This window comes from Emydura macquarii, unplaced genomic scaffold (assembly GCF_026122565.2).
Source record: "Emydura macquarii macquarii isolate MOO-44397 ecotype Brisbane River unplaced genomic scaffold, CSIRO-AGI_Emac_v2 contig_212, whole genome shotgun sequence".
Taxonomy (NCBI): domain Eukaryota; kingdom Metazoa; phylum Chordata; order Testudines; family Chelidae; genus Emydura; species Emydura macquarii.
The window spans coordinates 9,109,961-9,132,259 of NW_027130349.1; the positions used below are offsets into that span (position 1 = coordinate 9,109,961).

The 22,299-nt window shown below is 41.6% G+C and overlaps 1 protein-coding gene across 1 annotated transcript; it reads right to left on the bottom strand.

Moving 5' to 3' along the window:
- Positions 1–4,970: 4,970 nt before the first annotated feature.
- Positions 4,971–12,282, bottom strand: ZBTB14 (zinc finger and BTB domain containing 14). The gene is made up of 3 exons (XM_067547361.1): positions 12,124–12,282; positions 8,713–8,795; positions 4,971–8,199 (listed from the first exon to the last, which is right to left on the bottom strand). Exons 2-3 carry the CDS (start codon positions 8,713–8,715, stop codon positions 6,856–6,858), a joined length of 1,347 nt encoding a protein of 448 aa, XP_067403462.1. The 5' UTR covers positions 8,716–8,795; positions 12,124–12,282; the 3' UTR covers positions 4,971–6,855.
- Between the last annotated feature and the right edge of the window lie 10,017 nt (positions 12,283–22,299).

Here is a 22,299-nt window from a genome sequence, read left to right on the forward strand (position 1 = left end):
TTAGTCTAGATGTGTCCTCACACTATTTTAAGTAGCCTTTCAAGTCTCATATCCACTCTATCATTCCTGCCTGACTGCTCTTTTGATCTTAAATATAATAAACAGACATAAATAACAAACATGATTTGTTATTATACAAAATAAACCAACAAGATAAGTATAAACAAAAGCATAATGGGCTGGATTCTCTAGTCTTCTAAAGCAACCATATACTCTGTAAGCAGTGCAAAATAGCCTTAAATCAATAGGAAATAGCCAGAGGAGAATTTCCCGTGCTGAGAACTTTCTGCCAGAGGAAATGTTAATGCATGTGGCTCCACCGTGCCTATGCTAGCTTCCCTATCAACTTGGGGCAGCGAAAAAAAGAGTGAGCACATTGGAGAGGTGGCATATTGGAGTGGAGCTCTGTTCCTCTTCTAGGGGAATAAGGTCCCTGAGGGACCTTATAGCAGTGGGGTAAGTCAGGGTGTCTCTGTGGAGCCCTAACTTGCCTTGTGATCTTAAAAGGAGGAGCTGCAACTGGCTCCCTAGGCCCTCCTCACTCTATTTGTTCTGAAAGTGGAGAATGAAGGCCTGTGCGTCCCATAATGCTTCCTCCTTTGCATTTATCATCCCTTGTTGTCCTGTTTTATCTAAGGGCCAATTATACAAATTGTTGCTCATCACTCAAAAGAATAATCCCAGTGATTCTGAAAACACAAATGAATGCTATAAATGTTGATCTTATATTTCAACCAGCTGCTGTCAACCTGTGCACCCATGTTAAAAATATGAATGAGCCAAAAAGGAAGGAAGGATCCTTAGTAGTAATCAAATTAGAAGGTTGGTGGTATAATATGCAGCTCATACTACTGACTAGTGCTGATTAATTTTTTTTAATGGGAAAAAGACTAAATGAATAATTTAATCTTTCTCTTTTACATTATATTAAAATATTCATTAATTATATATTTTATATTATGTTTTGACATGAAACAAAATGTTTTTACCTTACCAAAACAAAATGGTTTTGAATTAAAACTTCTCAGGATTTCCTTTCCATGAGAAAGTTTGACGTTTGGTACTGATTTGGAACAAAAACAAATTTTGAAATGTCAGAATTTCTCATGGAATGAAAGTTGTTTTCTGACTAACTCTACTGTTGACCTGTGAGCATCACCTGGAATTCTCTTTTAGGTTCTACAAAGAGGGGCCAAGCAGCATCAACTCCCTGTTTTTGAAGGGAGAGCAGGACTGCGGCATAATAGCTGCACGGTGGTGCTAACATTGGCTGTACCTTTTCAGGCAAATGCATAGCACAAAAACAGAATCTGGTCCACATAATTATTTCTTATACCTTATATTTTTCTAAGATTGGTGTATAACATTAGGTACCCAAACACATATTTAGGCACCTAAAAAAGGTGACCTGATTTTCAGAGGTAAAAATCTCCCTGAGTGAAATCAATGTGAGATTTTGGGAGGCCAGCACCTCCAAAAATCAGACATTTAAATGCCTAAATATGAATGTAGATGTCCTTCTTTAAACATCTGCATTTGAAGATAAGCACTATTTCTATTCCTGTAGAGCCTACAATGTGCTAGCACCGTCCACACATGCAGGAAACCAGTCCCTGTTCTTAAATAATTACAATCTAAAGTCCTGCATATATGTTTAGCTTTATGCACATCAAGAGCACCACTGAAATCAATAGGACTACTCACAAAGAAAGTTACGCAGTTGTGTAAATATTTGAAGGTTTAAGACCTAAAAACACAACAAATTTGAAAAGGTCAGGGGGAAGAATGCACTAAAAGTATCTAAAATTATTCTATACACCATCTACCTACTACTGCTCCATAACCTATCCATTGTTAACTGATGTCTTGTAGGCATCACATTAAGGAGTTTTAAAAGGTAGATTTCCTTGCCTTCAGTGATTGCTATTTAGCAAAATCTATTCATGAATAAAGTCCTGCTTGCCTTCAGAAATGAATGGGAATGTAATTAGAGAGACAAGGTGGGTGAGAGATAAAAAAAAAGATATTACCTCACTCACCTTGTGTCTCTAATATCCCGGGACCGACACAGCTACAACAATATTGCATCCAACAATGGAATTATTGTAATTTTATTATATTTGTAAAGGGACAAATTACATGTAATGGATTTAATGCAAGTTATGCATTTTATTGTGCATATTGCTGTGAGATACAGACCTGTTAGAAAAGAATGAACATTCCTTAGTTCTTTAGTTCCCTTTTTATCTAGCATCATCCTATCCCATATAGGTTTTTAAAATGTATACTTCAGACAGGATTATAAAATGTTGAAATTAGACACCCCCATTCAGTCAGATATACTCTGTACTGACTTGTGGGAGAGTTTATCAGTTGATATGAAAAGATTTAGATGACGTCAATGGAGCTAGGACAATTTACACCAGTTGACCATCTGCCCCTTAAGGGGTAAACTAAGAAACAGTGGGGTTTACTTTCACCTACACCTTCCTTCAGATCCTACCCATGTATATCAATTTCAAGTCCCTTACCCATTGGTAAACATAAGTAGGTCTAACAGAGTCTGACTGTAAGAAACTCAGGGCAGATTTTCAAAACAGCTCCAATTTGGGCACCTAAAAAAGAAGTGAGATTTTAAAACACTGCTCAGCACCCAGTATCTCCCATGAACTGGAAGCTGCTTTTTTAAAAATCTGGCACTTGAAATCAGTATAAGGTGCTCTACTATCCACATTACAAATCACCCCTGAATTTGGCCCACTGTCTCTATGACTCAAATATTTAACAGAGTAATATTTAAAATGGCAAAAAATATAATACTCCCAGGAAATATCTGACCGAACATGGAAAGACTCAATATTTTCAAAAGACTATAATTTGTGTTTTTGTGTGTGTGTATAAGAATCCCTTTGTTCCTCGTCTATATATGGTTTATTTAAAAAAAAAACAGGTACAAAATTCTAAACACCAGATAATAAAGCAAATATTCTTCAATGCCTTAGGAAACAGCAGAATGATTTAACTTGAAAATGAATTACATTAATCCTGTTAAATCATCATTAGGCTAACACCTCTTAACATAACTTGGATCAGAGAGAGACCAGATTCTGAAGTTCAATCCAGAATTCATAGTTTGGTCTTTTGTTTTTCCTATGTAGAAGATATAATGTATGTTTTAATAGCAGAAGTAGTTAACAATTTAGAATAAGGAATAGCGAGGCTCTAATTTTCAAATATTTTTTTCATTCTAGCTTCTTCAACCTAAATTGTTTAAAATTAACCAAATCTTTTAACTAAATGGATATTTTACCTTAACAGGACTAGATGACATTTCGACATCCCTTCCAGCTTTGTGAAAATTTAGTCATTTTACAGGAACTGAGGATCTGGCTCATTATGTATGAATGTATAAGTATTTTAGTTAGTCAATTTGTTTTTCTGTATCATGCACAATATTCTTGTATCTACAGTTATCACTTAGTGATTTCATATATTTTACACCTTATATCTTTTTTCTGTATAAGTTGTTGCTCATATTGAGTGAAATCCTGGCTCCACTGAAGTCAATGGCTCAACTCTCATTGACTTCAGTGTGACCAGGATTTCATTCTGTGAATCTAAGACACAGTGCCAGCCATCTTTGGAAATAAGTAAGTATACCAACTTTAATTTATTTGTAGTACTAACTACAGTTTATAGCTAACATCACCTATACATTTCCAGTCTAAGATTCTTTCTAGAATTTTCATGTTTTGGGCAGAAATTTTCCAAGCTTTGTCATTTTCTGATGTTGAAATATTTTTGGAAAGTAAGCAAAAGTTGTTCAGGTGCTTTTTTGAAAGGAGGAGAAGAGAAAATATATAATTCTCATTTAAAAAATAACCCTGCTATATATTTGAACAGGTATACAGCAGAAACTGTTGGGGACAGAAAGCTGAAATTGGGCAGAGAAAATAGTCCTCAGGGAAGATAAATGCCTCAATGTTCTAGTATGCAGTGTTGTAGCTGTGTTGGTCCCAGGATATTATACAGACAAGGTGGGTGAGGTACTATCTTTTATTGGGCCAGCAAAAACTTCTCTTTCTCACCAACACTCACCTTGTCTCAGTGTCCTAGTAAATTGGTTTTGATTGTGCCAAGTTATGAAGTTTGAAAAACATGCATGGGTTTTTTGTTCATGCACGCATAGGGTTTTTTGTTTTGTTTTGATAAGAGATCGCACTTTTATCTCCCAATGTTCTAAAGGAAATCAAGCATGGGTAAGATATTTGCATAAAGAAAAATTCAGTGAATTTGTGCGCTGAGGTTCTGATAGAGCAAAGCTCAAGACAAATTTGCCTCCAAATACTACTTTCCTGAAGAACATCATCACTGCTACTCTCTGGAATACACAGGGAATCGAGAAATTGTGGAGCCTAGGTAACTAGAATTTAGCAGAAAGTCTAGGAACCAACTCTGCAGCCCTGGCAGTACTCCTACTGCTTTCAATGGGTTTATTGCTGTGACTGAGGGACTGCAGGATTGAGCCTCAAATATTGTACATATGCAAGAACAAAAGGATTTTGTCCTATCTATGAAATTGTAATTATTGCATTATGTTTAATAGTTTTTTTCACTGCAATGCCATATCACATTTCAAAATTATACCAGCTATTTTTTAAAAAGACAAATAATTTTTATCTCACTATAGTTAAGTTTTTGAAACTTGAAACAAATCTGTTCCTCATTCCTTAATGGTATACACATTAGTTCATTATTTTATGGTGTTTTACAACTGGTGAAATGCATTATAAAAAATGAAACAAGACTAAAACTTTGCAAGCACAAGGGAAGAAAGATGCAGATCAAATTTTGGATCTACCATCTTTATCTATGCTTACATACAACAAACTGCAAAATACTTCTACACTACTAATTTAGTGTGTTCCTTTGTGGGAAGCTATAAAATTAAATGAGTACTTATTATTTGACATTGAACAAATATAAAATGGATAGTTTGTTTACAAACTAATAGCCCTAAATGTAAAATGAAGAAATGTTTAAAAAATATATAGGACAAAGTCCAAAGTTTACATATTCTAAAATATTCAATTCATGTTTTATTTACAGAACAATTTTCAAACTATTGTTGGTATTTTAATATAATTGCTAAAACTGCTGATTACATGAAAGATACACAATGAAGTTGTAACAAAGATGAATGATCAGTTACAAAAATGTTATTTTCAATTTCTATTTAGAAATACAAGAGGTGATTTACCACACAATAATTTATAAATACTTGGTCTGACAACTTGTGTGTGTCATGGGTTTCTTAAATGACTAATTTATTCCGACCTGATGTGCAAAAGAGTGCATTTTTGCCCATATTTATTTGAAATAGAACATTGATAATAATTATATTATTTACACTTAAAATAACAAAGAATTCATGTTCCTTAGGATCATTTTAACAACGAATATTGTGAAATTGTGACTCTCTATTTCCATATACTGCAGACAGCTCAGTTTGTAGTATTTTAAAAGTTTTGTTGAGATTGTGATAATTTAAGGAACAATTAACAATCCCTTCTCCTCCCAAAAACAAACAAAACAAAACCTTGCCTGAATGATTTCAAAAATAGATTTCACTGATTCTGAGGCAATGGTAGTTAGAAACACTGGCTAAGATCATCCCCTCCTATGGAAGATTTCTCAGAGGGTACACATTTTCACACGGACCCCCTGCAGAGATCCTTCTACACACAATCCTATTGGGAGGTTCCCCCTAAAAGGCCATAGAACCTATCCCTAAAGTTGCAAGTAGGGATCTGCACAGCACCCGGTTCCAAATTCCTCCACTCAACAGCACAGCTAGTTCCACTGAGGTGTACTAGAGACATCCTTTTGCCTCTGCTGTCCTGGAGAGAGGGAGGGGGAACCTGCACAACAAAGACAATGCAGCCTCAGATTGTATTATCTTTGATTAATTTTCATGGGGCCAGACTGGGGACCATATATCTCTCCACACATTCTGCCCACTTGTCCCTGTAGCCTGTCCCACCTCTATTTCATCTCCCATATACTGCATGAAAAGGCCTCTGAGGGTACATGGAGGCAATTGAGCCACAGAAAGGGCAGATAAGTGCCATGTCCTCTCTGTTTGTTGATCCAAGGGACACATCTAGGCCATTATGAATGTGAAAAGTCTAGCCTTCTGAAAAACAAGTTTTGTATGCACCAGCTAGATTAAAGAGAGGACTTTAAGGAGGTAGACGAACAAGCAGGATAATTCTTGCTTGACCAACTACCCAAAATTGCCAACCCTGCTGCACTATTAGCTAACAAGTACAGTGAATGAGGAAAAAGAATTAAAAATTTCATGGCTCCAAGAGGTGTCTTTTATGAGTTCTAGGTGTACTATATGGTCCTTGCATAACTACACCCTAAAAATTCTTTTAAAAAATGAGTATTTTGTTCCCATGCTTATAATTTTTTCTACCAATTTTAGTTTTGTTAGACATAATTTACCTTACTGGTTTTACTAATGTGCAATGGACAACAAGTATGCAGAGGTTGGACTATAACATTAAATAGAAATTGGCTCTTTTTGTTTATAAAGGACTCCATCCTTTTCTGAAATTAAAACGTTAGTGCTAATAACAAAATTATTTTTATACTCTAAGAATATGTCTCTTTGAAATATTTTAAAATATCTAACCAAGCACTGCTATATGCTCCTATACAATGTTCAATCCCCCTAAAAATATTTTATCCTGAAAAGATAGTGATCAGTCTAAACATGTTTCAACATTTAATTTTTGTTCAATTTAATTGCTTAAGTTACTTTTTGGATAAAGTTTTCTGCTTTTGTCTTTAACTACAAGCTATAGTTTCAAGTTGCTGCTCTGCTTCAGCTGCCATGGCTGCTGCCTGTAACTGTTCTGTTTCACTCTGGATGGCACTGGCTGTAGTAACTTGTTTCCTTTCACTGTGCATATTGTTCTCATGCCTTTTAAGATCAGATGCTTTAGCAAATGCTTTAGTGCAAGAGCTGCAGACAAAAGGTTTTTCCCCTCGATGTCTTCTTTCGTGATCTTTTAGATGGGACTTGTGCTTGAAAGCTTTATCACACATATGGCATGCAAATGGCCTTTCATTACTATGAACTCTTTCATGCTTTTTCAGATCTGGAGCTCGAATAAAAGATTTTCCGCACACCTCACAGCTATAAGGCTTGTAACCTGTATGGATTTTCAGGTGCTCTTTCAAGTGAGCCTGTGTGGTAAACCCTTTAGTGCACATTTCACAAACAAATGGCCTCTCAGCGGTATGGAGCTTTTCATGTTTTCTCAATCGTGCTTCATCAGTAAATGTCTTACCGCATGCCTGACATGCAATCTGTTCCCTGTGACCGTAAAGCAAATACTCAAACTTCATGTCAGCAGCTGCTGTTGTCCATCCTGGGGTCTGTTCATCTTTCACTTCACTTATGCTGTCATTAAATGTTAGCGCTTGAGGGGTTTGAGATCCTAAGTCTTTTGATTCAGTTGTTTCCATGGGCTCCACTTCTTGACCATAGCAGTTTACTTTTCGAACCTCTTCACTCCCCAACTCTTTTAGAATTGCTTCTTGAACTCTTAGTGTATTAGTAGGGGATTTCCCATCTTCCTGACTTGGAGGAGTTCCTTCTACTGTGACATCTGATGGGCTATCATCATGATCTCCAATTTCCTCAACCTCATCATCTTGGTTATCATTAGATTCTCCAATAGAACGATTTATTTTCAGACAATACTTACTCTTGGATTGGGCATTTTCTTCAGGACTAGATACATCACGTTTCTGAGAACAGAGTTTATCCAAAAACCTAATACCAAGAATCTGACCTGATGACATCATCAAATTTACATCTTCCTTCTTAACTGAAATCTTTGCAGTATACATATAATTTAGAACCTCTTCAAATATATCAGAACGAAGGAAATCTATCTCTATTACTGATGAGCTATCAACCTCCAGTTTCTTGAAAAGCTTTTTGAAGTAAGTACTGCATGCAGCAAGGACACACCTGTGTGCTCTGAATTTCACATCTTCTACCACAATAGCTATGTCACAAAATTCTCCTTCCAGACGTTGCTCATTCAGTGTTTTCAGAAACACAGTTTTGTGATCGTCGTCATTATATTTAATGCTTTCAGACATACTGATGAAAAACTCCTGTAGAGAGAAAAAAAGTCTTGATGTTTTACAAGTTACTCTAAAACCCTAGCTTGTCAAACATGATTCTAAGTGTCATCTACAAAATATAAAATAAGAATTATCAAATGAAAACTTTAGCTTAATTTGATCAGAACATGTCCTCCAGACTGTAAATAAAGATCAATGTTAAATCTCATTTAAAATTATTATATTTGCGAAGGTTTTTCACCTTGTCTCATATACATTCTTTGAAGAAAAAAATGCTATTTTTTCCAATGACCAATTTTATTTTTTAAGAAAATATAAATTTATTCACAAATTTACATAAAATCTACTTTTGTAATTCTAACTGGCATATTTAAATTTGTGAAATAAATTCCTGACTCTATTGCAACACTATTTCTTATAACAAAAAGAAAAGCAAATAAGTATTTACACATTTAAAATCTATAAGCTCTAGAAACATACATAAAATAACCATTTACCATTGTAACCCAAACTAAATACAAAATATAAAAGTTTAAACCATACCATGAACAATGCAGGAAATTTTCTTAATAATCGGTCACCAAACTTTTGACAGAAGACTAATCCTTATTATGGGGACCCTGAAACTGAAAGAGAGAATATTGGGGAAGGTAAGAACAGAGAATTATATACTGTGTTCATCTGTTTCCCATGTTAAATGATGTTTTCATCAATATTAAAAGATATTCAGGAAATATTCTCTTATTTTCAAACAGTTAAAAACTACAAAATGTTTTGTTAAAGTAAAATTCAAATGAAATTAGGCTTTGATTTCATAGCAAACAGTATTTGATCTATGAATTATATAGATGATTAGGAAACAGCCATAAAAATACACCAAAACTGCAGAATTATGTGCTAAAGACTCAACGGCGTCCATAGCCCATGTTAGGGGCCTAGGCTCCCCATACATTTCATAGATTCCAAAGCCAGAAAGAACCACTGTAATCATCTAGTCTGATCTCCAATATAACACAGGCCATAGAATGTCCACAAAATAATTCCTAGTGTATCTTTTAGAAAAACATCAAATCTTGATTTTAAAAATACCAGTTGAGAATCCATCACAACCCTTCGTAAATTGTTCCTATGGTTAATTACCCTCAGTGTCAAAAATTTACAGCTTATTTTCAGTCTTAATTTGTCTAGCTTCAATTTTAGGACACTGGATTGTGTTGTATCTTTGCCTGTTAAACTGAATAGATGTATTATATATTTGTCCCCATGTTCCCTCAATTATCCGATCTAATCAGATCAGATAACCAAAAAAACTGGAACAAATGGAGAATGGGCAGAAGGAGCTCCTGCTGCCAGCCCCCTTGGTTAACAAGGAAAGCTGGATAATGGAGACTCGGTTAAACGGGGTTCTACTGTACTTACAGAGTGTAATCAAGACACCTCTTAACCTTCTCTTTGTTAAATTAAATAGATTAAGCTCCCTGAGTCTATCACTAGAAAGCATGTTTTCTAATCTTTTAATAATACTTGTGGCTGTTCTCTGAACCATCTCCAATTTATCAACAGCCTTGCTGAATTGTGGATACCAGCAGCGGTTGCACTAGTGCCAAATACAGAGGTAAAATAACCTATCTATTCCTACTCAGGATTCCTGTTTATGTATCCAAGGATTGCAACAACCCTCCTCTTGGCCACAGCATCACCCTGGGAGCTCATATTCCATCACATTATCCACCATGATCCCCATATCTTTGTCAGAGTCACTATTTCCCAGGATAAAGTCCCCCATCCTGTAAGTATAACCAAAATTCTTTATTTCTAGATGTATACATTTAGTTGTACTAAACACATAGTTTGCTTGAGAATGCATGGGGAGAGTTAGGCACCTAACAGCTGGACTAAAAGTTGTAACAGAGGCACTGGCACCACCTCCACCTCTTCCAGCAATTTTGTGTGGGGTTAGGTGTGCTTTGACACCACCTACTGGATTGGTCCCTATAAGCAATAGAGGCAAGGGAATACCTCATCTGAGGAGCCTGCTGGGGGGTTAGACATAAGATGGTTTCCTGATGAGTGAGGCATAATCATTGGCAGAAACCCACGGGATTTAAAAATGACTATTTAGATGCCTAGGGAATTTAAGCACCTAAAGAGAGGTGACAGCTGAGCAGCCGTTTTCAGGCTCTCAGTGGCACCTAAATATTGGCTGTAGGCACCTAAATCCTTTTATGGATCTAGCCCTAAATGCTCAAGCAAATAGTCTCATTCACTTCAATGAGATTGCTCATATAAGTAAAACTAGTAGGATTCCCCCTCTTCCCCAAGTAAAGCGATTCTAAAATAACTGGGTCTGAGAGGTATACAGAACAGTTTAAACGTATAAAAGAAAACAACAGCTATAAAAACTCTTTATGGGATTGGGAACTAACTTTTTTACAAACAGTAAAGCATTACTGTTAATAGTCAATAGCATGTCCTGTCATTTTTTTGTATGAACAAAACACGGATTTAAAATGTAAGCATTTTTCTGCTATCCTATTGATAAGCATCTTTTCAACCTAACATTGTGGGGAAATGAAATTGTGTATACATGACATGAAATCTCTAGGTACTAACCCAGGTAACAAATATTGAGGGGGCTCTTCAATCTAGCAAAAGTATAACATGATCCAGTGACTGGAAGTTGAAGCTAGAGAAATTCAAACTGGAAATAAGTCATATATTTTTTAACAGGGAGGGTCATGAGGGCTGCAGCACCAGTAATTTTCAAATCAAGATTGAATGTTTTTCTTAAAACATATGCTCTAGGAATTATGGCCTGCGTTATACAGGAGATCAGACTTGATGATCACAATGGTCCCTTCCAGCCTTGGAAACTGTCTATATAAAAGCACAGGTGTATAGACCAACCGAAAATAGAAAATTTGCTAGCTTCTTTCAACCCTTGTAATCTTAAATGGTACAGCAGCATGCACTGCGCTGCATACTATGGAGCTGGGGTGGAGCACAAGGCAACTGTAAAATCCCATTTAAACAAGGGCACCTTTTTTTGACCAGGCAAATAAAATCATGTTTTGTTTTTCCTTTTTGAACAGTAAGCCCTCCCACAAAGGAAGAGGGACGCTTTGTGCCAGGGCTGAGAAGTATTCAGGGCTATTACACGCGCCTCTAAAGCCCACTGAGGCAGGGGCTGTCTTTGTGTTGTGTGTTTACAGGAGGCCCGGCACTCCGCTCTCCCGCTCTCTGGACAGAAGATCAACAATAACAAAGCCGCAGGAAGCCACATGGTGTTTCCAAATCACGCGCACCCAGATGAAGCACAGCGGCGCGCACCTCAGCGGGGCGAACACGCGAGGAAAGGGGCCGGGGCCGTGCCCAGGCGTGCGCCCACGGGGTGGTGCATCCATCGCCGGCCGAGTGCGTGCGCTCGCCGGCCCGCCCGCAGCGGAGGGCAGCCGTGCGTGTTTCTCCGGCACCGTGTGCGGCGCGGCCGGGCTCGGCGCCTCGCTGCTGCGGGTTGTCGGGGGCCGAAGCCGGGCTCCTGCGGCTGCCAGCCGGACCCGGCTCGGCGTCAGCGGCGGCGCCTTCCCGGAGCGAAGCAGGCAGCGTCCGCCCGGGCCCGTCCGCGCCGCCTCGTCTCGGGGCTGCGCCGCCAGGGACAGGGCGCAGGCAGGACAACCCCCCCCTCCTCCCGCCGCCGCGCGCACCGCTCGCGCAACGCCCGCCGAGCGGCGGCTGCCCTCACGGGACGGGGCGCGCAGGCGGCGGCGGCGTCTCCTCCACGCGCGCGGCGGGCGGGCGGGCGGGGGAGGGGGTTAGAGGCGCGCGGCGGCGGCGGCGGGCGCGTCTGAGGCGCCTCCATGTCCCCGGCCGGGCAGCAGTCTCGTCTCCGCGCAGCGGCGAGAGCGGGAGCGCGCGCAGCGGCCCCGCCGAGTCCATGCGGGAGGCCGCGCTTACCTGCCGCCGCGCTCAGTGCCGCACCTCGCGGGGACGCTGCTGGGGGGGGGGGGGGGCGGCTGTTGCCACTGGCGGGACAGGGGTTGGGGGAAGGGGGGGGCTGCGCGCGTCTCTCTGGCCGTCACCGCCGCCTCCTGCACGAGCACCCAGTGCGCGCGCGCGCCGGGGGTGCGTGCATGCGCGGTACGAGCAGGGCGCGCCGGCCGGCCGGGTGGGGGAGGGAGGGGCAACTCATTCTCGCGGGCGGGCCCGGGCCTCCCCAACCCCTGCAGGCCGCGCTGCGCGAGGGGGGGGGGAGGGTAAGGAGAGGCGCTCGCGCGCCGCGCCGACAGCGAGGCTCGCGCGCCCGCGCCGCGGTGACGTCACCGCGAAGCGGGCGCCGAAGAAGGAGCCGCTCTCTCGGGCACCCGCCCTGCCTGCCGCGCCTGCGTGCGCGAGCGAGCGAGCCGAGGGCGCACGGGGCCAGCCGCCCTGCTCCAGCCGCTGTAGTGGAGGGGCGCTGCGGAGGGCGGGCGCCGCGCCGCGCCGCGCCGCGCGGTCTCGCTGGGTGCCACGGGCGCCGGGGCGAAATGATGCCGATCGCCGCGGGCCCGGCTGGTGGAGGAGGATGAGCGACCTCCTGGCGGGGCCCCAGCCCACGGGACACCCCCTCCCCCGCAAAGCCCCTGCAGCAGCTGCAGCAATGGGGCGAGGGGGGCCCCCGATTTCTCCGGCCGGCCGGGCGCAGCAGGGGAAGGGACCCTGCGGGGCAGTAACAGAAATAACCCAGGGGGCTGCTCGCTGAGCAAAGCGGCCCGTGGCTCTGCGTGTGTCTGTGTGATGGCGACGAGGCCGAAAGCTGGGGCTCGGCCTCCACAAACCTGCCCGCCGTAAAAGAGGAAGGTGCTGAGTAGCCCTGGGTGTCTTGTTGGCCTCCCTGCAGCACGTGCCCTGTCACGGATCTGTCCACCCTAGCAGAGAAACGGGCCTGGGTAAGGCATCGTGTCACCCCCTGCACATCACTTCCACTTGCTTCGCCCTATCTAGAGTTTCATGTTTTGCAAGAATACTGAGTCCACCAAGCAGCAAGGAAAAACATTATTTCGTTAACAATCTTGTGTTCTCTTCTAATTCCGAATGAAAACTATTCTCTTAAAATACCAGCCAAATGGCCAAGTGTTCAGTGAAATAATTGCGGGTAACTATGAATGTAAACTGTTATAAAATAACATCCACATCTTTTAGACTAGCGCATGATGCAGAAATGGATTGGGAAAAGATTAATGCAGAGTCTTGATGGCCACGTGTCCTGACTCAGGAACCTTTTTTGACAAAAGGCCAGAGAATACAATGAAAATTTACTAGAAAAAAACGCTCATATGGTGAGAGCAACCAAGCAACTTGATTCAGTACCTTCATGATGGCTGACCCTTATCCTGATGTCTCACTCCTCCTCCATGACATTTTTATGTAACAATATATATTTCTCTTAATGATTTTCTTTCTACCTGAACCACATATTTTAACTGTTAATGGCAAGAGCTGTATCCTTGTTATCCGTCAATTTCAGATATAACAGAAATATCTCCTCCTTGTGCCACAAGCTACTGAAGGTTACCAAGTTTAGGATTTGACAGGAACATGGGTAGTTTGTATTCAAGAAGTAATGCTATGATTGCACTAAAATAATGAGCTAATTTTCTGTAAAACATGAATTCTAAGTTTCCTCATGCATGGATGGAGCATCCCTTAAACATTTACAAAGACATCTTGTTTGCTTCCTTCCAATCTGTGCTTAAAACTTATTTGCCATCATACCTACAACAATCTTGAGAACAGATAAGCAGCCGGTGTGCTGAAGCCATTGCTTATTATGTTGACCAGCATTTCACTGTTTCTTAGTGCTCCTTCCGGCTGCTATATCCACCTGTTGGCTTGTTTTATATTTAGATTGTAAGCCCTTTAGGGCAAGAGCAGGCTTTGATGAGTTTGTACAGGGAATAGAATAATGGGGAGCTGTCAGTGATGGTCTCCTAGATGGTACCTCAATACAAATAATTAGAGTGCTTTAAATAACTTCTCAGTGGAGAAAAATACAACTGCATAACTCTGACACAGCAGGTGTTGCAATTTGATTTTCTCCACCTTTTCTTTTTTGAGATATATGGCCACTGAATGTGTGCTACAGGAGTGGCCAAATGTACTGACCCTCCAAGCTACGTACAACAATCTTCAGAAGTTCAAAAGCCGGGATATGCCTGCTTGGGATCCAGCCTCGCAGGGTGCACCTGCTGGAGTTTGGGTCTTTTGCCCAGTGGGGAGGGGTGTCTTAGGGCTTCAGCCCTGTGGGGAGGGACATCCCGGGGCTTTGGCCCTGCTATTTTAAAGCCCTGCGGCCCAGCAGGTGCATCCTGTGGGGCTGAAGCCCTGAGATCTTCCTCCCCACTGGGCAGAAGCCCCTAGCTCCACAACACTGGCACAGGACAGAAGCCCTGAGCTTCCCCCCACCCCCAGGTGAGCAGAGAATGGGAAGGGATGTGAGGGCTCCACGGGTCACATTTTAACTGTAAAAGCAGCATATGTCTTGTGACCTGCAGTTTGGCCATATCATATACCAGAGGTTCCCAACATTTTCTTTGCCGCGACACACCTCAAGCTCCAAGGACTTCTCCCCACCCCCAGGCGGCGGCTGCAGGAGGGGAGCGGAGGGGTAGAGGAGCCAACCCATCGTTCACACAGGAGGGAAGAGAGGGAGATTGAACTCTGACTGGTTGTTCTGCGTTTGAAAGCGGTGCAGCAGTGAGGCAGACGGCCAATCAGAAGGTGGCTGCCCCCTCTTCTCCCGTTCTCACATGTACGTTTTCAAAAAATTCCACAGCACACCTGTTTGGGCCTGATGGCACACCAGTGTGCCATGGCATACAGGTTGGGAAACGTCATATACTACATGTTTGAATGTCTCTTTAGTGCTAGTTCTCATGGTACTACTTAGTACAGGAAACGCATACTACCCAGATAGTTTACAGAAACTGTGAGTATGTGTACACAGCAAAAAGAAGGAAGCAAAAACAAACAAAAAAATGGAGCAGAAGTCTCAGAGCCTGTGTCAGATTCGCGCTATAGGGCTAAAAATGGCAGTGTAGGCATTTGGATTGGAGCCTGGGCTTGCAGACCCCACCCTCATTGGGTCTCTGACCTCAGGCTTCCGCCCAAGCCCAAATGTCTGCACTGTTAGTTTTAGCCCCACTGCATGAGCCTGTCAGTTGACACAGGCTTTGAGACTAGCTACTGCCAGTTTTTTTTTTTTTTTTTTTGCTGTGTAGATGTACCCTTTGTGTTTTTGAGGAATGAAAAATAAAGTATGGTTTATTAATATAAAACCTTAAGTTTAATGTTTTTCCTTTTACACAAAATTCCAGCTGTGTACAATTTGATGCAAAGTTGGCAATGATGTGGGTCTGACCCTAAGCACTCCTGTTCATACCCTACATACACACTGTCGTAATAATCTGTACAAAATATGTTTTGGGGGGTATCATTTGAAAACTAATAATTCACTGATCATTAATACTCTTGCAGGATGTATGTATGTATGTGGTGTGCATTAAGAGTTATGGAATATGCTGAAAAATGATTAAAGTGTGTTTAAACCAGGTATTTCAGGGGGAGCTGGTAGACAGGTCTTCCCTAGACAAAGGAATTTGTTTGCTTCTCTGAGACCAGTCATCAGGCAAAGACAATCCAGGTTCATTTTTACATATTAGGTAAAGCTAACAAAACATGGCATCTACACCTAGTAGGAGAGAGAAGTTTGGTCAGGGTTTTACTTTTCAAAGACTACATTTCAAAGGTTTACTGGTCTATAAAGGCAGGGCTGCTGAACATCAAGTGATAAGTAATGGAATCAACTGATTGTGCACAATATTACTGTATTATAAAAGTTTGTAGAGTGAGGACTTTTCTAAAAGCTAATGACATACTGATGATTAATATCATTGTGAAATGTATGTATTAATACTATAAAAGGAAATATGGATACTTAATGACATTATACTTTCAAGACTGTCGCCAAACGGGGAAATAAATTCCCTCCCACACAGGAGAGAAGGCAGCTATTTGCCTGTCTCCTTCTGTAAATTCAGCCTGGTGGTATCAAAACAATGGAAGCCCTATTTGCATACGGGTGGTGGGGGAGAGAGAGATGGGAAGCCCACAGGAAGGAGAAAACATCATGAGGTCATCCTACCTCTTGGAACAACATCACTGAACTTTAGAAGATATAAGCAAAGACAGACGCCGTCTTTGGCATGCATCACTAGACAGGTTGTTCAGAATTGCTGAATCAAGGCTGATTGTATAGCACACAGACACTGCGGGTGCGACCTGCATGTTTGTTGCTGGCATAGAGCTACAGTAGCAACCCTGCAGCTTTGCTACTGTAGCTCTCTGCAGTGTGTTACTCAGGGTTACAGAGTAAGAGGTGACACCTCTTTCTTACTGATCTGGAATGCACCCCAACTCCATGACAGTAGAATGAGCTAGCAAACAGAGACAAAAGCCTGCTGCTTTCTACCTGTTGATACTAAAGCACTCTGTGATTGTTAGTGATGTGGCTGAAGAAAAACATGTGCGTGCCTATGAACAATAGGACCTAAGGTTTTGGGTTACTTAAACTTAGCTGCACTACATAATGAAACAAATTACATTGAGGAACTCAACCAGGCATTAATAAATAGCTAAGTTAAATTGTTGGTTGGAGACTTACTCATTTCCCTGTTGAAAGTGGAAGAAAATTAAGTTTCTGACTGTATTCAGTCTTTAAACTAATGATTTGCAAATTGTGAGTTTAGGACTCAAGGTTTTTACTTTCCAGGTCATTTGTGAAATATGATTAAGCAGTGGAAATGGCCAACAAATAGGGCAAATGTATATGGCTCAACAAAACCAAATGTTTCTGCAGAAACCTTAATGTATAAAATATTGCTATAGTGGTCCTATGAGTAAAATAAACTAAAGGGAAGAAAAAAAAGAAAGCAAGAACACAAGTAAAAAAATTGTTGGCATGGGGAAAGCATACACTTAACAGCTGTAGATACAATATAAAAATGGACATTTGTAGGAAGCTTCAGGAATAAAAAAAAAAAAGATACAGGATCAGAGAGATTCCTGTCTCCACTGAAAACGATTGAGAATATTTACCTTCAGTAAAAAAGTGCAAGACAAGAGTAACCATTAAAGTGTGTCTCCCCAGTATGCCTATAAACTGAAATAGGCAATTATAGAGACAAAGTGAATGAAGTAATATCTTTTATTGGACCACCTTCTGTTGGTGAGAGAGAAACTCTTGAGGTTACACTGCTCTTCTTCAGATCTGGGAAATGTATTCACAGGTCTTGTTTACACTTGAGACATTGCAGCAGTGCAGCTACAGTGCTTCTGTATAGACACCACCTATGCCGATAGGAGGGGTTCTTTCAGCGTAGATAGTCTACTTCTCCAAGAGATGATTGCTAGATAAATGGAAGGATTCTTCTATCAACCTAGTTCTGTCTGCACCAGGGATTAGGTCAGCTTAATTACATTCCTCAGGATGTGGATTTTTCACATCCAGGAGCCACGTAGCTGGGCCGACCTAACTTGTTAGTGTAGACCAGGACAGAGCATCACAGCTAAATACAAGGTGAAACAGATTGTTTAGCATAAGTAGTTAACACATATTTCAAGGGACCATTCAAGGTGAAGTGGTGTGCTAACACCTCTCCAGTCTTAGAGGGGAAAGTGGGGGAGGGGGGCGAAGTTGGGAGGAGATATCTAGTAGGTTATAGATTTTTGTAATAAACCATAAATCCAGTGTCTCTATTCAGTCCATGATTTTTAGTGTCTAGCAAAGCGTCAGGCTCCTAGGCTTGTCTTTTGAATATGTTGTGCAAGTTTACTGTGGGGATGAGGACAGAGGTCAGATATAGAGTGATCACTTTGTGAAAAGTGTTCACCCATAGGTGATATGTTTTGTCATTTATCGTTTTTCTGGGTAAGTTCATTTGAGAGTCTAGTGGTTGTCTCATTTCACCCACATAGTTGTTATCGGGGGCATTTAATGCACTGGATGAGGTACACCACTTGTTGTGATAGTCACATATAGGATCCATGGATCTTAAGTGTTGTGTTTCAGGGAAGGTTGATCATTATAGCAGTGAAGATATGTCTACAGTTATGCATCTATTGTTCTGGCAGGGTCTGGTGCCACTTTGTGTTTGTGTGTCCTGGTCTGTGGGGAGCTTGTTCCCATGTACAGAGAAAAAGAGGCTCTGTCCATAATTTTTGGTGTATGAAAATTTCACAAGTATATAGTTGAAAATATACCTTAGTTCTGGTCACAACACCTTGATAGTCATTTTAAGGTTCTGTGTCAGCAGTATCTGCACTGGCCCCACTGAGAATGCAACACTGGGCACTGATCGTATAGTTATAATATTGATTAATGGAAATCATTAGACCTTGGAAATGATGATAGTTTATCAACATCACCATGTAAAGATCTTCGTCTTTCAAAAGTTTTTGGTGAAGGGATTTGAGAGGACATTATTCTATTCCAAGTGTAATGAACAGATGGCTTAATTTTGTGGCTTGAGGAGGCTTTTCAACTGTACATAGTAAGAATTTATTTCTGATGACCAGGACTAGATTAAGATACAAGACATAATCCTCAAATGGTATAAATTAGTGTAGTGGCAATGAAATATCTGACCCAGCTGGTGTAAATTGGAAGTATCTGACCTGTATGTACAAAGGCATGAACTCTATATGACAGGAAACACATCTATGGAGACTCTCCATTCAAGTAGTCAACTTGAGTATGGTGATGCATTAATACTGATCTTTCTGAAAAGATAATGCTTCCTTCAAGTGGACTTTCAGAGTCTCGTTTTCATTCACTCCTGATTTATGCTGATGTAATTCCATTTATTTCAGGACTCACTCATAATTGACACCAGTATGAGAGGAGAATCAGGCCCTCAGAATTTTTAGAATTAATTCCAGTGACTCCAACTGTCCAGGAAACAGCAGGTATCAATCAATTTCAGTATAAGTGTTTAGGCAGTCTATACCAATGGTACTGTTAAATGGATACAGTAGTGCTGTACCACTGAAAAAATGTACTTGGAAATTTAGACTACCTTATACCACAAACTGAAACAAGAAATGAATCCACAAAGCGTTAGAGACACATCACTCAATCTGTACTCATAAATCTTCTGCCCAAATGGACATAAACAGTTAATCCAGTTAAAATATATTTACACCTACAGCAACTAATAATCTGAATTTGTTCACAAGGTCAGAGAAGTCTTCCTCGATATAACAGATAATATAGTAAAGGCATTTAACATATATAAAATGTTAACAATTTGGTTGTTTTCTCTATACCTTTGTGTGTGTGTGTGTGTTTGTGTGAGAGAGAGAGAGTGTGTGTATCCTCATATGTAATAGGGCATAGGAGTGTAACACAGTAATAGGAGCAGATAAACAAATTCTTCTATCAATATATGCTCACACAACTCCCATTGAAATTAATATAAATTGTACTTGCATATTCTATTAAAATTAATTAATAGAAGTTGCAGCTGCATATCTGAGGGCAGAATTTAGCCCACTATATATTAAGGTAAATATTTAATAGTAAACATAAGAAACAAATACTACTATATGTCAACGTGAGTTAATTTGTTATGCAAATCTTAATCTTTTCATAGCCTGCCCTTTGTGGATTTAAATGTGCATTTTAGTGTTGCAGAAGCATAATGTAGGTTTTTGCATTTAGTTTTGGATCAGATGCTTCTGTCTACTGTGTTGAATGAACAAAAGAATAAGAAAATAAGGGGCCCAAAATTAATGGGGCAGGAGTAGCAAAATCTATTCAGCATACTCTCCCATGGCAAACACTGCATTTGGACCTCCAGGGGATGTAAGTGAATGTACTAGGACAGAGGGGGATGGAGTCAGGGAGCAGATGGTCTGTGCAGCATGGTCCCTTAGCAACCTGGCAGACTTCCCAGTTGAAATCTGCATGGGACTTAATGATGTTTCTTTCAGCATTAACTGTCCTCTAGTTTCTAACATCTTCAGAGAAGGGGTAGCATGAAGACACAGTGAAGGGTTGCAGTATAGGTGAGGGAATGACATCACAGCTGTTGGTTGAGCTGTTCTACCAGGAAGAAGGGGGAGGTTTTGGGGAAGAGCAGAGTGAAAATGGCTCTGTGGATTCCCAAAATTCAACAGGATTGGAGGATCCTTAAGCTGTGCATTATTAAAGGACTGTGTACCCCACTATGGCCACAAATCCTTCATCCCAGAGACCTTGTTCACTATGGTTCTAAATTACTTATATTGCATTAACATTGCTGAAGTAATTTTTACTTTAAGTAGTTTTCTTAGCAGAGATTCATGTATTCTTTGTGCGACAGATACACTGGACTGTACAGTCATAAGATGCTACATGTGTATCTAAGGTTGTGGGACAGTATATGTTGGGGTAGACAACTATTTTTTGTCAAGGTCTAAATTTCTTGGTCAAGGTTCAAATGCCAGAGAAAATAATAATAAATAATTATTATTAAGTCCCCAGAAAAATCATGGAGCAGGTCTTCAAGGAATCCATTCTGAGGCACTTGGAAGAGGGGAAGGTGATCAGGAACAGTCAGCATGGAATCACCAAGGGCAAGTCATGCCTGACCAACCTGATTGCCTTTTATGATGAGATGAATGGCTCTCTGCACGTGGATAAAGCAGTGGATGTGATATACCTTGACTTTAGCAAAGCTTTTGTTATGGTCTCCAACAGTATTCTTGCCAGCAAGTTAAAGAAGTATGGGCTGGAAGAATGGACTATCAGGTAGATAGAAAGCTGGCTAGCTCATAAGGCTCAACGGCTCGATGTCTAGTTGGCAGCCGGTAACAAGCGGAGTGCCCCAGGGGTTAGTCCTGGGGCCAGTTTTGTTCAGCATCTTTATTAATGATCTGGAGGATGGAGTGGATTGCAGCTTCAGCAAGTTTGCCGATGACACTAAGCTGGAGGGAGTGGTAGATACACTGGAGGGTAGGGATGGAATACAGAAGGACCTAGACAAATTGGAGGATTGGGCCAAAAGAAATCTGATGGGGATCAATCTTTCTTCCCAAGAAGTCCAGCTGCTTTGTGTCCTTGTTTTTAGGCATTGAGTTCACCTGTCCCTGCCTATCCCACTCATTCATGGCAGCCACCAGCAAGGACCCCCAGAGGTGGGTGGGAGAACAGGTATTCATAGACCTAGACCAGAATATAATATTTATTTTTGGCCCTTTTCATATTGGTAGCAGGGAGGACAGGGTCTGCCATAGGGCTTTGAAGACTGTTAGCATCCCTTCATGCACTGGTGATATGACCTTAGCCAGTGCCACAGTTACCAGAATATCGAAGAGGCTGTCTCTGTAGGCTCTGTGAGCTCCTCAGCCTCTGAGCCCATGTTGGAGGCAATCCTTTTAAGGAGTTCCTGGTGGGCCTGAAAGTCATCTGGCAGCACAGAGGGAGCTGGACCGGTAACCACCTCATCTAGAGATGAAGAAGATAGTGATGCTGGGTGAGGGAATGGTGTCTCCTCTTCTAGGAGAGCTACCTTTACCGCTGGATCCCGCGGTTCAAGGCCAGTATTGGAGCCCGAATCTGGTTCCCGCACCAGAACTGTCAGTGTCGCGGACTGTTTTTTGGACCCGGCTGTGGACTACTGGTGTGAGTAGGGTTCTGACATCATTGGGATCCCCCACAGATTCCAGTATGGTCACTAAAATGGTCATTGCCTTTGAGGCCACACGCCCGCTGCAGGGCCATCACTGAAAAGTGGCGCACCTGCCAACTTGTGGTTTTGAGGCGGGTAACTGGGCTCCCCTTCCAAGTCCATGGAGGATGGTTCCTCCCTGGGGGACCATGGTGGAGCAGACTGTGGCTCTCTCTGTCAGCTGCAGTGAGGAGCCAGGGAGCGGCGCTGGGATTCCCCTGAGCGGTGCCATGTAAGAGAGGAGTGGTGCTGGGGGGTCTGGTGACCGGCACCACGTTATCCGTGACCAATGCTGCAAGGGTGACGACTGGTACCGGAGAGATCAGGACTGGCGATACTCAGCTAGTGATTCCTGTCTCCAAGCCAGAGACTGGGAGCGTGGGGC